The 17,720-nt window shown below is 40.8% G+C and overlaps 1 protein-coding gene across 2 annotated transcripts in view; it reads right to left on the bottom strand.

Moving 5' to 3' along the window:
• The window catches only part of Arhgap24 (Rho GTPase activating protein 24), a 410,747-nt gene that overhangs the window by 218,177 nt on the left and 174,850 nt on the right, over positions 1-17,720 (bottom strand). For both annotated transcript variants that reach the window (XM_006975407.4, XM_076546797.1), the window contains one exon: positions 11,118-11,205. In XM_006975407.4, the coding sequence (XP_006975469.1) occupies positions 11,118-11,205 (88 nt within the window). The remainder of the gene's footprint in view (positions 1-11,117; positions 11,206-17,720) is intronic.

Below are 17,720 nucleotides of genomic sequence, written 5' to 3'. Positions count from 1 at the left end.
GGCTTGGATGATGGGTGGATCCAGAAGTTTGCCAGTCTCCTTTAGCTCATTCTCCCATACTCCTCAGCAGCTGTTTGCTGCACACTCATTTCTTCTCCAATATTTATTTCCTGAGAAGTATGTTTTCTCTAAATCACTGGCTGCTCTCTCTACCAGCCATCAACTCACTCAAACCTGATTTGTTTTCCAGCTAAGCCCCTTTAAGATGCACCTCCACAGGAGAAAACCACCCCAGAAATCCATTCACAGGAACAGCCCTGATATTTATTTGTGTCTTTCACTGTCTGTTTTCTCAGCCTCATTCGATTACAAAGTTCATTTCAATTACCAGATGAAAGAGGCAGGTAAGTACAAACAGCCTGAGCATGCATAATTAAAACCATGCCACTAAGAACAATGAGCAAGGAAAATACAATTATTCAGGCAAATAACTCATTAACAAATAGCTTCTCTCACCAAGGCAATAAAAGACACGGTTGGCTTTAGTATTAGTGATGGACTGAATGGTGAGGCCAGAGGGACTAGATTTTGAAGAGAAAGGAGTATGAGAAGCTAATGAGTTTCTTGAGCCCCCAGTGTCCTAAGGCAGTGGGAAAAGCAGCCTTGATCCAGTTCAATAACACAGACCTGAAAGGTCCTAATCTTAACTAGCCCGGTACAGCTATTGCATCAGATAAAACCGAGGTTACATTTGCTCATTAAACTAGCAGACACACATTGACTGTTTACTATATGATGGCACTCTACTAAACACTGGGGACAGCAGACATGATCTCTCTTCTCAATAACTTCCAAGAAGAGAAGACAAAATAAAAACTTCAGCAAATGTGAATATGGGGACAGAAGTTTATCTTGATTCTGACTTTTCAATATTTACTTAGTTCCTTCTTGCCATCCTCAGTGTTCTAGCTCTTAGCTATTTGGTCTCAGGATCTAGAGAATATACCTCTCTATGCTCTTACTGGTGGCAGAAGGCTGTGGCACATGCTGGCCTGTGGGCTCTGATGGATGTGAAGCCATTGTGTTAGCACTGAGAATATGAGTATGCACCGCTGATTGTCGGTGATATGGACTACATCAAGTTAAATAAACCACTGCATGTAAAGCCTGGCATATATCATTACCCAAGACCCCACACGTACATACATGTGCATTTAATTTCAGCAAACATTAAATATCAACATGACAGAAGTGTTCCTCAGGTCTTAGAGGCATCTCAGTGGGGCAAGGGGTAGGCAGGGGCAGGTTGATGACCAGTAGAGGATGAAATCAACTGCTCAGAAGAGAAATTTGTTAAATTTGTTTGATTTGTTCATATTTTTCTTTTCTTTCTTTCTTTCTTTTTTTTTTAGACAGGGGTTCTCTGTGTAGTTTTGGTGCCTGTCCTGGATCTCGTTCTGTAGACCAGGCTGGCCTTGAACTCACAGAGATATGCCTGGCTCTGCCTCCTGAGTGCTGGGATTAAAGGCGTGCGCCGCCGCTGCCTGGCTGATTTATCCATATTTTATGAGAGGCACTGAGCACTGTAAGATACTGATGTATATGCAAAAGCAAATGTTCAGAATATGTTCCGAGCTTATTTAGCCTTGGGAATGCTTCCAGATCAGAACACACATGAATCACCCTGACTTGGGTGGACTGAAGGAAGGATGGGGATGCTTCTAATCATGTCCAGTCCACTATTAACAGCAGTCATCGTTTAAAAGTCACACGGACTTTAGCTCTCGTCAGAAGGTGCAGTTCTGTGGGAGCTGGATCAAGGCCGAGACAAACTCAGTCTGGTCCCTGATATTTTCAGCGTCATCATGGTGCTTTAGTATCTTATTCAGAGATGGTCCTTCTAAATAAAAGTGCTGACGGTCTCTTTCCCTACCATGACTGACTCAGTGCAATGCTGGGCCCGACAGGCTGTCTCGGAGGTCTGATCCCAGCGCTGGTGGCAACAGTGAAGACTTCTATTCGTGTCTTCATCCTGCTTTTTATAGCTTTGCTTTTTTGTTTTTTATCTGGCACAGGGATCAGAAAGCTGTGGCCATGGGCCAAATCTGGCCCACTGTCTATATTTCACATTTTTAAGTGGCTGGAGCAGGAATCACAAGAGAAATAATAGTTCTTTTCTTAATTAAATTATGTATTAATTTTTTTGGTTGGTTTAAGATAATGTCTCACATTGTAGCCCAGGCTGGCCTAGAATAGCACATGGCACAGTCAGGCTAGCCTCAAACTAATAGTAACTAGTGTGTGTGTGTGTGTGTGTGTGTGTGTGTGTGCTCATGTGGGAAGGGGGTGCATATGAACATGTGTACACATCCAAATGAAGGATAGAGGTCAACTTTGGATATCACTTCTCAGGAGAGCTGTCTCCTTAATTTTTTTTTTTATACAGCATCTCTTAGAGTGGTGAATTTGCCAAGTAGGCCAGGCTGGTGAGCCAGGGGGCAGGGTCTTCCTCCCCCAGTCTTCCCAGCACTGCGATTACAAGCCTACCACCATGCTCTGCTTCGTCTGAGGTGCTTGGGTCTTAAGGCTCACCAGCAAGTACTTTCCCAACTGAGATATCTTCTCAACCATCTCTTTTTGTTTTCATTTAAGGCACGGTTTCACTGTAGTCAGGACTGGCCTGGGGTTCACTGTGTGTCACAAAGTGGTCTCAAACTTAGGGCGAACCTCCTACCTTAGCGTTCTGAGCATGGGTCGGGATAACAGTTCCTGACACATATATTACCTTAAGCCACATTTCGGAGCCGATGAAAAGAGTTGTACTGGGCCCTGGCCAGCCACACTCATTGGCTTGTGTCATTCCAGCAGAACAGAGTAGTGGTGGCAAACACGCTATGGGGTGAAAAGCTTGTGATCTTAACTCTCTGGTTCTCTCCAGAAAGTGCTCCCCGATCCCTATCTAGCTCACAGTGATGGGGAGTAGGCCAGAGTGCGCACAGTGTGAAAACTTACTCCCCACGGACTTACCTCCTGAGTGGCCACGTGCTCACATCGTTCATAGGCTCACAAAAGCTATAAATGCTTGCTGGCTCAAACGACACAAGAAAGAATGCCAAAGCATGAAGGAAAGGGAAAAAAACACATCTAAAACATCCTCTTTGTGCCATGCAAATGGCCTCTTCCAAAGTCACACTTTAAGGTATTTTATGTAGGAAGAGAACTGGGAAGCAAAACAAAATCTCCAAACTCGTTCTAAAGAGAAGAATGCAGAGTAGCTGCATGCTGAGTGAGACGATGTATTGACTTCATGTTCCAAGCACTTGCGCACATACAGCTTTCATAGCGTAAGCAACTCCTACTCCAGCTCTCTAGATGGTCTACATGCCCCGCAGAGGACGGCAGGGCTGCCTACGGACCTGGGCAGAAAGAGATCGCCACCACCGCTGTTGAGTGACAAATACAGCTGCAGATTTAGCATAGCTCTGAAATAAAAGGGGGGGGGGGGTTAAGACACAGCCGCTATTGTACAAGCAGATGCCTTAGCAGCATAGTTAAACAGGGATCAAGACAATGGCCAAGTCTTACATTAAACCACTTACTGGAAGTATTCATGTGGCACTGGAAGGATGGCTCAGTGGTTAAGCACATATACTACTCTTGCAGAAGACCCGAATTCAGTTCCCAGCATCTACGTCTGGCAGCTCAAGACTCGCTGTAACTCCAGCTCCAAAGGGTCTAATGCCCTCTGTGTTCTCTGCAGGCACTGAATTCATGTATACAGACACACATAAATATGCAAAATTAAAATGAAAACAAATCTTTTTTTTAAAGTATCCCCATGTTTACATATAAAATATATGCCAAACACTGACTTACTTTAAAATTTTTATTTTATCTTTAATCATGTATATGTGTGCATCTGTATGTGGGCATGCGCATCTCTGTGTTGGGATACCTGCGGAAGCCAAAGGCATTGGATTCCCCTGGAGCTCGAGTTACTGGCAATTGTGAGCCACCAAAAATGTGTGCTGGGAATCAAACTTGGATCCTCTGGAAGAACAACAAAACTTCTTAGTCACTGATCCATTTCTCCAGCCTGTGACTTACATTTTAAAATGATAGCTAATCTATCAAATGGTATCATGTGTTCAATTCAGGAGTCACAAACACAGACATGACTGGTAAACTTTCATTGCCAATATTGCATAATTACCTTCCCGAACTAGAAAATTAGCCAAGTATTTTCTTTCCCAGAGACACCCATGAGTATCTGTCAGAACTATTTATTTCTCAGTTGGCTTGTAATGTAACACAGCTGTACTGTCTGAGCAGATTCAAACTTTGATAAAGACTTTTATAGACTCCAGACCTATGAAATGTTCTACCCAGGACACATTCCCTTATAAATGTGTGACATAGATTTCACCTTGTGGGATGAGAAGAACAACCAAATTGGAGAGCTAAAGTCTAATGGAGACCACTTCTTACACTAGGCGGTAACTAACATCCATGGAGAGTTATCATGTTTATGTGAGCATCTTACAGAGCTAGGACAGGAAGTAGAGGGAACTGACATCTGAACACAGGAACAGGAATTGAAAGTTAAAGACAGTGATTAAAGTGGTTAACAAAATCTCTGGTCCTGGATTCAAACCATTGTGTTTCATCCATGTCCATGATTGAACGAGTCAAAATAAAGCATGATTCTGCACATTTTTTGGTTAAAAAAAAAGGATCTGTAATACATTTATTCTATTTTCTGAACACCCATGTCTACTAGCTTTTCACTTAGCTCTTATGAAGTCCTGGAAAATAGTTAGAATGGATATATCATTATTAAAATTGATATAACCTGTATGCTTGTGTGAGGGTGTTGGAAATAATTAGCATAGTGATGAAGAAAGGTGAAGTAAATGGTAATTTGTTCCCTTCTTGAAGGATTTTAACCGCTTTCCAGGGAAGATGATCACCTCAGATGGATCACATTGGCCTTTCTGTTCCTGGAACCATTCTGTTTTTTATTTCTCATCCCACTTTGTTCTATATCCACCTCTTCTTTTCTCTCTTTGGACAAGGGAAGAGGTAAGATAACCTCTGACTTCCCAGTAGACTCTGGCAACTGGTCCCAGATGGGGAGCTGAGAATCTGGAATGCCTTTGAGATCTATAATGGGTCTCTGTTTGGTTGAGGGACTGATTCCCAGCATGTGACTGGTATCACATATGTTTCTTGGTGGCTAGACAATGGGCAATCTCTTTTTTAAATAAATGTATTTATTTTACATCCTGGCCTCAGTCTCCTCTCTATCCTGTCCTTCCAATCCTGCCCTTCCCCACTTCTCCCTGTCTCCTCCATCCAAGACCCCTCCCTTTCTATTGAGAAAAGGGTGGGCCTCCCATGGATATCAATAAAATGGCATATCCAGTTGCAGTAAGACTCAGAACCTCCCCTTGTATTAAAGCTGGGCAAGGCAACCCAATATGAGGAGTAGGGTATGGGCACTCTCTTACTCAGTGTGTACGGGGAGTGCATAAAGACCCTGAGAATAGCTCCCTCAGTGTTTATTCTCTGGGCTACAGAGTCCAACAGTGCTCATGCTCATGGGGAGGACCATTTCCTTGGTGACAGTTATTCCCATCGGGTAAGACTACTTCTGGTAAGCGTGTCTTCATTCTTCATTTGCTTGGCACTACGTTGTGACCTTAGCAATGCTTGCAATGAGTCTGTAGGCATCTTCGCCCAGTGTTCATTTTATGATGCTTTTAAATGTGTAAATAGTTTCAAATAAATTAAAATGCCTACTCTCACCTCAAGTACTCAGACTCTCAATCTTAATGGAGAAGCTGAAGAGAGATTCCTGTTTATCTATTTCAGTCCAAAGCAAGTAACTTCACATGCCTGTGCTCTGGAAAATATGGTCCAGATTCTAATATACTGCTGGCTCATTTTAAGTCCTCATAATTAAGTTTATACACATTTATAGTCTCCTGAAAGTTTGCCTGTAAATCAGTAACACACCCTCTTATCCTCACATACAGACCACCTCTCATGCAGGTAATTAGAAGAATATATGTACATATTTATAGACACTAGGCAACGTATTTAGTGTTCTCTTGTCATGCTTGAACAAATTATCTTCCTATGCACTGATTTCTTCATGTATGTAATGGAGGTAATCATATTGCTTCCATCAAGAACCTGGAGGCACTCATGGAAATGAGTCACACAAAAGAAGCTGGGATGTTCTCCTGTGCATCACTGTGCCTGGATTTATCTTTTTCTACAATCGAGGAATAGTTAATCTTAGGAAATAAAAGCCAGATTCTGTGTCTGAGCAACCCTAAGGGGCATTCCATCTTCAGAGCCCCACAGACTCAGTACAACCTCAGCTGCAATGGCAGGCAGATAGCTCTGCCTGTCCCTGTCTCCTGCCCTTAATCCCTCAGATGAGCCATCTCCAGAGAGCAGTCCCAGTAAGAGCCCTAATGTCACTCTCCATCTGGATGAGTTTCCCTGAAACTTGCTTTAAAATTATAGGCGGGACTACATTAAAATGTCTTCCATGTTATCTTAGAGTTGCCTTCGAGGCCTCTGGCTTGAAGAAAACCGTGCTGTTAAAGCTCCAGATTCTAAGTTGAAAGGACCAGTGGTGTTGTACGGAGCCCTGCCCATGACTGATCACGAATACTGCATGGAGCCGCATCCCTTCCAAGCTTATGGATAGAAACCAAGTTAGAGATGGAGCCTCGCCTCTGGCTCATCACTGATGCTGTATGGAGCCGCATCCCTTCCAGGCTCACTGACAGAAATCAAATTAGAAATGGAGCCTCACCATGGCTTTTACAAGGCAAGACTAGGAAACTGGACATGCTTCTTTCATAGAGTGGCTTCATGATAGGCACAAACTGTTGAGGGGTAGGCCAGACTGTCTGCTAGCTATAGAAAAGCAGGAAGACTGGGGTAGAAAGATGGCTCAGCGGTTAAGAACACTTGCTACTCTTGCAGAGGACTTAGGTTTGATTCCAAGCACCTACATGGCAGCCTACAACTATTCTCACTATTCTCAATTCCAGTTCCAAAAGATCTATCACCTTCTTCTTCCATCAATGTACACCAGGCATATACATGTCACACACAATTCATGTAGACAAAGAACTCATTACATAAAATAAACATAATAAATCTTTTTTTTTTTTTTTTTTTTAGGAAGACAGAAAGGCATGAGAGCATAGCTCGTGAACTTTTGAAATCTTCCTCCTCCTCCCGAGGTAAGGCCTCTTGCTGGAACCTGAAGCCAGAAAGTCACGGGCTAAGTAAGCTAGGTACTGAAGTTGATGCCTCTTGGAGAAAAGCACAAGATGTGGGAGCAGGGAAACTGCCCATGTTTCTCTCCCTTTTCAGGCCTGGGAACCCAAACGTGCTGGTTGCTTAAATACTCAAAAAGAAAGCAGCTGGACATTAAGTCCTCTTGTATTCCATCCAAAAGGGCCAGGTCCACAGTGCGAGTGGCCTGCCATGTGAAGTCCACTGCCAATCCCACAGACATGAAAACCCTATGAATTCGCCCCATGAAAGCATCAGCATTTGGAGAGGCACATAAAGACCGGGAGGGGTGAGGTGCTATATTCCAGTAACAGCATCTGTCGACCAGGATCCCTCCGTCCAGAGACCGAGGCACAGCAGAAGGCAGAGGAAGCATGTCAGGATTTCCTCCACATTAGCCACCAGTCACAGAACCAGAAGGGAAGGCCTCCCGGAGCAGCAACAGTTCAGCATGGCTGCAGAGCAGCTGCAGTTTTCAGCAACATCAGACACACAGCTGGATGCCTGGGGTGCTGAGCATTAGGGCTGTAGGCAGAGCAGGGAAGCTGCTGCTCCTGCCTAGATGGGTGCAGAGACCCCCCTTTTCCCTTTGGCCCTCTTTAGCCCAGTCTCCAACCCCCTTCACTCTTCCTGAGATGTTATCCTAAGAAGGTCAACGCATTATTCCTCCATTCACTATTCTGTTAATCTTGTAACAAAACAAGGAAAACTCAACCCAAACACATTATAAGAAGCAAAGACCAGCTACATTTTCTTTCTTCAAGGATTTTACATTAAAGATCTGCCAACATTCTTTTCTCAATCACATTTCCCAAAAGCTTAGTACTTGGCCATAAATGTTCACTCCAGTCTAAAATTTGGCACATCTGACCGTATGTTCTTCAAATTTGCCAATTTGGCAGACATTTTTTGAAAAGAACAAGTAGAAAAATTGGAAAAAATTTGAAGTGAGATGTTGTAAACCATGGCACTGTTCAAAAGATAATTCATTTCAGGAATAATAAATCCATAAAAAAAAAACCCACACTAATTTAGAGTGGATTACTTTCCCAGTTAGGTTTTTACAAGCTTAAAATCTGCATAGAAATATGATATACAAATGAATATAAATTAGTAACATACAAAGATGCAAGTCTCCCAATTCTGTTGAAAATTCCTTATTTTTCTTATTGTTTCTTAGTTTTTGGCATTTCAAACTAATGAGAAAACAAACAAAAACAAAAATCCCTGTATAGGAATACATTATAAAGATGTATTTATACGTGAAGATGAACTGCTCTCACACACGAATCTGTATACATGCAGAGAATGTTAGTGTAAATAGTGAAGAGCTGGCTGCAGTCTTTCCCTAGAATTGCTGGAAGTCACCATGAGCCAACAGGATTACAGGACTTAAGTGTCTCATATTCATTCACACATCTTGGGGAGTTAGACTTTGACGTACATTGTCCATAGAGACAGGTGGATTGGGTCTGTGGTCATTATATGTGGCATGTAGGGTGGGTTTCCCAGGGTGGCAACTGAGAACTCTCCAAGGAGAACCGATGTGGACTACAGATCGTCACATATACATATATATATATGTTTGCATATATGACAGATGTGTCAGTACAATGTGCCAACCACAGACTTGCAATCCTTTCTCCTGTCAGTTTCTGACTAATGGAAACATTCCACTGTAACCTCTCAAATGCCCATGTTAAAACATGATTGGAAAAACTAGAAAATATCATATTGTCGTTCCCATTTGGAAAGATAAAGCAAGTGTTTTCTTGTTTGTAAATAATCCTAATTTTGAAAAAAAAATCCAGCATTAACTATGTTCTTTTTGTTTTGTTTTGTTTTGTTTTGTTTTTTGAGACAGGGTTCACTGTATAGCTTTGAAGCCTGTCTTGGAATTTTCTCTGTAGACCAGGCTGGCCTTGAACTCACAGAGGTCCACCTGCCTCTGCCTCCCAAGTGCTGGGATTAAAGGTATGTGCCACCACCACCCGGCCAATCTCCATATTCTTATATTTAGTACATAGGTACTTGCCTGGAAATGTCATCCTGTCCCAAAGTCGCAGAAATTCAGCCCCAGTTTATGAAATTAGTAACAAAGAGAGTTGACTTTCAGTGATGTGTGTGTGCATCCTGGGTTCTTTTCAAAGCACAATTGTCACAATTCTTTCCATGCTCTACAAAGATCACTCAGAACTATAAATCTTAACTCACAGCACTGATGGTTTAGATAGTAACATGTCTTGATGGAGCTGTGTGCACATTGTAGGTACTAGTATGAACATAGCAGCAAGACTCAATTCCCCGCACACTTTTTTACAAACCTCAGACTTCTTATCACATAGTCTTAAGTATCTTAAATGTGTTGTATCACAGGCCCTATAGCATGTGTACTGTCCATAAGGCTCAGACACAGCATATTGGAAAATTCATCCACAGTGTCTTAGACCTGAAGACATGGCACTCTAACACAAGCTTGAGAATGCCCACCTTACATCAGAGCCTTCTCTGAAAGCTTTGGTCTATAGGCAGCCTGTAGACTGGCTGGGCAAGTAGACTCTTGACATTATTACTGGAGATAAAGAGCCAAAGCCATCCATTTAATACCATGCTGGTTTAAAAGCCAACAGGCCCTGGTGTGAGAGAATAAATAGGGAAAGAGACTTCCTCTACTGATACTTCAAAGCCTCTGCAACATCTGGAATCTGGTTCCATAAGGGGTATTCCTCTAAGAAGTAAGAACAAAAGGGGCTTTAAGAGGGCAAACAAGAGTCAGGTTTCTTACAATGTGTTCTCCCTGGGGGGAAACAAATAATGCGACACATCAGACTAACCTCTCTGCACTTTGGCTGCATTAATTAACGTTTAGTCATGGATTCCATCTTGAGCCTGCTGAACTCAACGCTACAGCTGTTTTCATTGAGGGGGAAAATACGCTCTCACGTTTTAAATTGCCAGAGCTTATAAATCTGGGAAAATGGGTTTGGTTGACTGCTTTTGTGCCAGCATTATTGATACAAATTACATATCACACACACAAATCAATCCACACCCACCCTACACTGCATGGAGATCAATATCAACATCACATCAACCAGGTTGTCCAGCGCCAACTCCATAAAAACCACATTCTTCACCTGCTTCTACTTTTATTAGGAGATAAGGAGACACCAAAGAACTGATCAAAGACGTGAGCTGTGGCTTTGTAGATGCAGTTCCGGGGCTATTATAAGATTTAAGTATGGATTAAATACACTAAAATGGGTGGGAGCTGATAGCCAAGAAAATGAACAGAGCAAAATGAACAGATGTTGCAGACATTGAGCACTCTTGATGACCTGGGAGACACATCCGCAGTCCACAGGCCAAACCTGTGTAAGTGGTTGGTTGGAAGCAAAATGGAGACACAGGACTGTAATAATTCTTGCTTGGGCATTGAGAATTTTTTTAATAGGAAAGACTTATTCAAAAAGCAGTTTTGCAAGGGAATTTATCATATAATCCTCTGGGAAGAGAGTTTGATCAGAACTTGTGTCAAGATTGCATCATAAGAGCCCTATGAAATTAGATTCACCTCACACAATATTTTACAATACCATTTCATCGATTTCAGTCAAATCAAGAGTCTCATGGGCAGGTGAATCATCCTGTGGCCATGAGCATGTGCACGTGTGCACATTCATTTGTATCGATGCAGAAAGGTGGCATCTTTGTGTAAATGATAGCCAAAGTAAATGCTTGCATTCGCACTTAATACTTTCGGCCAGAATTGAAGAATATCAAAACCTGACATGTCTTCACTTTTCCCAACATAGAACAGAGATAATTTGATCAAAACAGAAAATTTATCTTACCTGGAACCACTTCAAAAAGGAATTTCCCTGGGTTCTCTTCATTGCATGGATGCTCAATGACTTTATTTCCCGGCAGAAAAATAGTACCCTGTAAATACAAATGCCCCAAACATCAGCATAAGGGCAAGTTCCACACAGCAGCAGAACTGACTGTCCAAGTTGTGTCTGCAACCCAGTAGTGGTCATGTTCATCAAACCCCCTCCTATTTATGATAATCAAATCCTATAAGCCATAATTACATTCATTTACTCTTAGTACATCTTTTTTAATATCTCATGTGCATTGGACAACATTAACTTTGGGTTCATTTTAAGTATCAATTTATAAAGTGGATTGCATGCCAGCAAATTTATTGAGCATTCCACCCACCCTATAATATTCAACGGTTGGAATAATCTGAAGCAGTAGGTATTACTTTTTCCCAACTTAGGGCTGTAAAAATTCAAGATGAAAGCATTAAAAAAAACTTAAGTCAAAGTTCAAATTAGCCTTTTCTTTTGCTATAGTTGGTTATGTGCCCTCTAGACTGGAAATTTAATACCAGTACAATATTGTTGGGTGTTAGGTCACCTGGAGGCATAGAAATCATGAGAATTCTTCAAAACCTGAGTGTATTAGTGGCCATTATGAGATTAAGTGAGGTTGACATGTTATCTCTTGCTCTCTAGAGCCCTCTCATTGCCTTCCACCATGGGACAATGCTGAGAGGATGCTGGTTCCTTGCAGTTGGACTTACAGCCTCCAGGACTGAACCAACAAATTTCTGTTCATTATAGATTTCCCAGTCTCAGGCATTCTATTTCAGAGCACAAAAGACAGACTGAGATGTTTTGATTATCCCTTCTTTCTGATTTTTCTCTCTTCAGTGGATCATTCCCACCAGTATAGACACACATAAACATCTACTCTATTTTTAAAAGTTGCCCTTAATAACTCATCCCACATTACACCTTATTTTCTCTTTATCCAGTAGAAATTGCTTATACTGAATCATTTGTTTGTATGTACCACTGTAGCCTTGTCTTTTCACCTGTAGTTGAGGATTCATGACTCTTTTAAGGTACATGCTTGATGATGTTCAATCTTCAATGAAGTATCAAACTATTGACCACTATTTCTTTTCTTTTTCTTTTTGTTTGTGTTTTATTTTGTTTTGTTGAGATAGGGTCTCCTTATATACCTCTGACTGTCCTGGAACTCACTATGTAGACCAGGCTGGCCTTGAACTCACAGACATCCACCTGCTGCTGCCTCCCAAGTGCTGGGATGTACCACTACACTGGGCTCTAGCCAGTTTCTTGAGGCTCCTTATTTTCTTCTTGTTTTGGTTTTCTCCAGGTTTCTCTCTTGCATCTCTGTTGGCAGAGTCTCTTTTGCTGACTCTTGTCCTTATGACATAATTTGTCAAAGATTTGTCCAATAAGTCCATCTCCTCTAACAATTCTTTATCTAATCATTTACATTCATCCACACTGATGATTTCAATAACCAACTATGAGACATTCAATATCAGAATGCCTCTAATAATGACTCTCTTAAGTTTTAGACCTTGTATCTAAGAGCATATTTGAAATTTCTAATTGTATTATTTCAGAAGGTATTTTAAACTGAAGTAAATTAAAATTAAAATGCAATTGAATCTAGTTCCCACCACGAATTCTCTAGCTAAATGTCTACCAGCATCCTTCACTCAGTTGTAAAAACTACAGCTATGGAAATTATTATCTGCATTCCACCCTTGCTCTATTGCCTGTGAGTATGAGCTACTATGTTAGTGGATCCCATACCTCTTCATTGGGTTCTACATAATGCTCTTAGCACCTTCAATCTAGTTTTCCATGCAGTATGAGAGTCCTTTAGAAACAGATGTTTAATCTCTCCTTTCTATCATAAAAATACCTTGTGGCTTTTATTTGTTCTAGAATGAAGACCTGGATAGACTCTTTCTAGCCATTTCTCTAACCTAATTTCCCTTCACCAAACTTTTGCCTTTCCTGTGTTTTTTTTCTATGATCTAGCTAACTGCTTTTCTAGAAATGTTACCATGCTCCCACCATACTAAGATATTATCTCTCTGGTTATTTGATAGACATAACATACATTTACATTAATTGATTCTTAATTTACCACTAGGGCCTAACATTTTACCAGAATATAATTGAAACTAAGTATATATACACTAACTGTTGAGTAAATGTGTACTGTGTGTACTGTTAGTCTTATAAAGCCATATTCTAGCTGGAGAGATGGCTATGTGGTTAAGGGTGTGTACTGTTCTTCCAGAGGACATACATTTGGTCCCCAGCACCCTTGTCAGGGAGCTTATAACTCCCTGTAACTCTAGTTTCAAAAAATCCTACTTATCAAGCCGCCACAGGCATCTGCACATGTGTATAAGGCCACCCACAGACATACATAATTAAAAATAAAATAGATTACAAAAATAATTTTAAAAGCAATATACAACGTAGGCTGGACTCAGCCAGGATCTTGCCCTCCATGCTGTATCATCCGCCTTTCACAGTCTGACATGACACTTAGTTTAAGTAGTCTCTTACTCAACTCTCACCTGCCTAGTTTGACTCAGATTATTACTGTCATCAGTGAGTTCCCTCCTGGGATTACACTGAGTGATGAAGGTTAGTCCTTGTTTATAAAGCATCAAAGTTCTCAGAGAATTACACAAAGTAATATTCCTCTCTGTTTTCAGTCCTCATTAGTTTCATTAACCCTCATAATACTTTCTGATGGTTTATTTATCACACACTCTTCATTTGGGAGTGACACTATTAATTTCTTGCTGGGATTTTGAGTTACACAACAGCCAGAATACAAGTGTCCATATTTTCCATGTCAGGGTTCGATACCATAGCATGGTGTTCAACATGCTGCACTATAAACTGGAGTGGTCTGCAAGAAAAAGGGGAAGGGAGTGTAACATTTCTGATGGTTCAGAATATGTAGCAATAATTACATGCTAATAATTAGCACATTCAGACTGAAATTATATTTATGTTTATCTCTAATGGGCATATCCTTTTCATCTAGTACCTTTGTAACTTCACAATGGAACATGATAAATGCAATCTTTCATAGTTTGGCAGTTTAGAGTTAGCAAAAGAAAAACAGAGTTGAGAAGTATGTTGGCAGTTTGATTTCAGCTTAACTTGCTATTAAAAAGAAATCTCATCTCTAGTTAATATCAGACCAGAGAGCCAAAGCCACAAGAGATTAGAGCAAGGCTAGATGCTGTTGAAAATAGACACGAGGATTTTTCCTTTGGAATTTAGACTAGGAAAAAAGCATATCTGTGCAGTAAATATGTGCACATTTTGTTAGTTTCTTGAACAGAAGTATAAGATACTTTTTCGAGAATACACCATGATCATGAATGCTTAAGGAAAAAGGAGTGTCATTCTGAATTTTTGATGAGATTTTTTTTATTTAAAATGAGACAAGGAAAATAAATATCAGTCAACAGTTTTCACGGTGGCAACACAAACTAGTTCTTTTATATTTGCAGCAAGTAATTTTGTTAATTTATTCAGCTAATGCTAAGTAGCACATAGTTAGTTGCAGCCCCTGTTTTAGGCATGAAGACATGCCTAAATGACAAGAAAAGCCAAACAAAAAAAGAAGTCTTTGCACTCTAGAGTCCACATTTAAGAACTGCTCAAGAAAGACACAAAACTAATTTATACAAGGCCTTCTTATGAAAAGCAAACTGGATATTGTATTCTTAAGAGAAGAACAAGGTTGTGTCTACAAATGCTTTAGTCATGTGACAGCATCCGTAACAGTGGTTTTGGGATTGAGAAAGACTATTCTGGAGTTAGACAGCCTGGTTCATGGTCCCACTCTTCTACCTATCAGCCATGTCATTGACACAAAATACTCTTCCTCTTGCTCAGCTCCTTCACTTCAAGTGCATTAAACAAGAACCTACCTCCAAACACTGAGAACCTGGTGGGAAAATCTTTCTACACAACATTTATTAGCTGTTTGAAAAATTTTAAAAACCTCTTTACATTGTAGATATTTTGAGCATTTTTATTATTAATTAATTATTTGTAATTATCAAGTGATGACGTGGTTAGTAATTTATAGTAAAGGTTTATGTTTGCTGAATCATTATCTAATTGAGTTAATGAGCTATGCAGAAAATGTGATGTCTGTTTTTACAGTTGGGTAAGTGAAGGTGAATAACGGCCACCCGATATCACCCAATGGCTGTTCCATGCCAGCTCCTGACACCTGGACCCTGGAAATGGTAATTCATCAGAGGAGAACCTTTACAGATGGAGTCAAGTTGAGGATTCTGATCAGAGATTATCCTAGACTGTCTGAGTGACCACTGACTCTAATCACAAGGATCCTTGGAATAGAGGGACCAGGGCATGGAGATTTGATACATGGAGGGGGCCGGGGCTTGTAAATACAGAGGCAGACAGAACTGAACTAGCCACGGCCAGGGACCACTGAAGAGTCACTCAGAGCTCTGGAGGCCAAGGATGAGAATTTCTCCTAGAACCTTTTTGAGTTCATCCCTGTTATCTCTCTCTTGCTTGCAAACTTCTTAACTCTAAAACTATGAGAAAAATACATTCATTTTGTTTAAGCCATAAACTTGTAATTAGTTGCAGCAGATAAGAGAAGCCATGACTTCAGGAAAAGACTGAGAAATTAATCTTCCAATGACCCCTAGGAGGAATTTGCAAACCGCTGAGGTTTCAAAGAAGCCCAGCTCTCAAGCTGGCAAAGGATGCCTAATTTTTATTACTCCATTGTTCTGGGGGAAAATCCATAGTGTGAGAGGCATACAGAGAGAAGGCAGCTGGGAAAATCCCTCTTCACTCAGCCTTCTAATCTCACCAGGATGAAACTATCCAACCAGCATCATTTCAGGCCCCGGCACCCTAGGGCAGAAAGTCCTTGGCATGCTTATGAGTCCTTATTTGGAGAAGACTGAGTTCCACTGCTATCCCTTCTCAATCCAATGCCTGGCCTTGTCCTGTACATGGTCATTTTACAGCATTTATTATTTTTCATAGGAAAAGAAAAGTCTGCTCTTCAGAAAGTGGGAAAAGCCAAATGGTGGCTTAGCAGGGTGTGTGTGTGTGTGTGTGTGTGTGTGTGTGTGTGTGTGTGTGTGTGCGTGCATGCACATGTACATGTATGTGCCTCTGTGTGTGTTATATGTAACAATAATAATCAAGTAAGTCATGAATTTGAAAGGAAATGAAGAGGAACAGAGGAAGAGCTGGAGAGGGGGATGGAGGATTGGGAATGATGTAAATACCTTCAGATATGAAATTATTAAAGAGGTTTTGAAATTAGAAAGTAAAAATTTGAAGTAAAGTCTATGGCAGAAGAAAAAGAAGAGGAGGAGGAAGTGGGGGGAGGGGAAGTGGGAAGAAGGTGGGGGGAAGGGAGGATGTTGTTGCTTTGGAAATTTATGTCTCTTTACGAAACCAAAACAAAGACGGAACATATCACTGCTGTAAAATATTTATTGGGGGAAAACTCTGAGACCCTAGAGTCAAGAAATCCAATAAGCCATCATCAATGGACCAGAAAATTGGCAGTAAAACAGCCCCCCCCCCCCCCCCGCACTTAAGCCTCATTTTAATTAAACCCTCTCTGCATTTAAAATTCTAGTGGAAAGGACCTAGAATTCACCTTGAGAGACACCATCTAACAGCTAAATCGAGCACCAAAAGAACCAAAGACACTGACTGCAATGATTCTAAAGGTTTGTTTAACAACTAAGGAAAGATATTTTTAAATTTCCTCAGTGCCATGCCATTCATTTTCATATTAAAACTGGAGGCTGGACGTGGAAGAGAAAATACTGTGTCAGGAAGGAGTCGTCTCAGGGCTGGATAACAGGGCAGCCTTAGCATGGAGCTTCATCCTGAGGAGCCCATTCAATGTCAACCCGTGATACAACATCACCTTGAAACTGCATTAATATTTTATCTGGTTGCCAATGAAATCCCAAATGAACATACTATGTGCGGGGAAAGCCCACAGAATAATAATACTCTTTGGCTATACTGATGACTCTTTAGTTTCCTTTTTCTCCAGAATTCCTAGTTGGCAAGAATATGACTTTTTTCAATATAAAGACTGAACCTGTTATGTCGAAAATGATTTTAGTTAATTCACAGAGTTAAGGATGTACCCTGTAGACTTTCTTACTCTAGACACACAGACCCCTGCACTTGGGACTTGAGAAGATCCTGGGTATACCAGCTTAAACATATGCAGAAATATGAAACACAAGCCTCTGCACACAAGGAAGTTAAGTATAGATACAGACTTCTTTTTACTTAATTCTGTCTTTCTTGGCAAAACAAATAAAGAAAAAAGACCACAAACACTCCTACCCTTCTTGCTTTGTGAAACATCTTCAAGAGAATACCCGAGACTGATGATGGAAGTTCAACAGTCAAATGTTTCACGTCTCAGAAGTCCTAGTGATCTCATAGGTGTTCTCACGGGATATGATATGATATGATATGATATGATATGATATGATATGATATGATATGTGAGTTCCTAGGGTCTGCCCCAAGCTATTCAAATGTTATTGATTTCTT

This window comes from Peromyscus maniculatus, chromosome 10 (assembly GCF_049852395.1).
Source record: "Peromyscus maniculatus bairdii isolate BWxNUB_F1_BW_parent chromosome 10, HU_Pman_BW_mat_3.1, whole genome shotgun sequence".
NCBI lineage: Eukaryota > Metazoa > Chordata > Mammalia > Rodentia > Cricetidae > Peromyscus > Peromyscus maniculatus.
The sequence above is the reverse complement of the archived record's forward strand: the minus strand, read 5'-3'. Positions and strand labels throughout refer to the sequence as shown.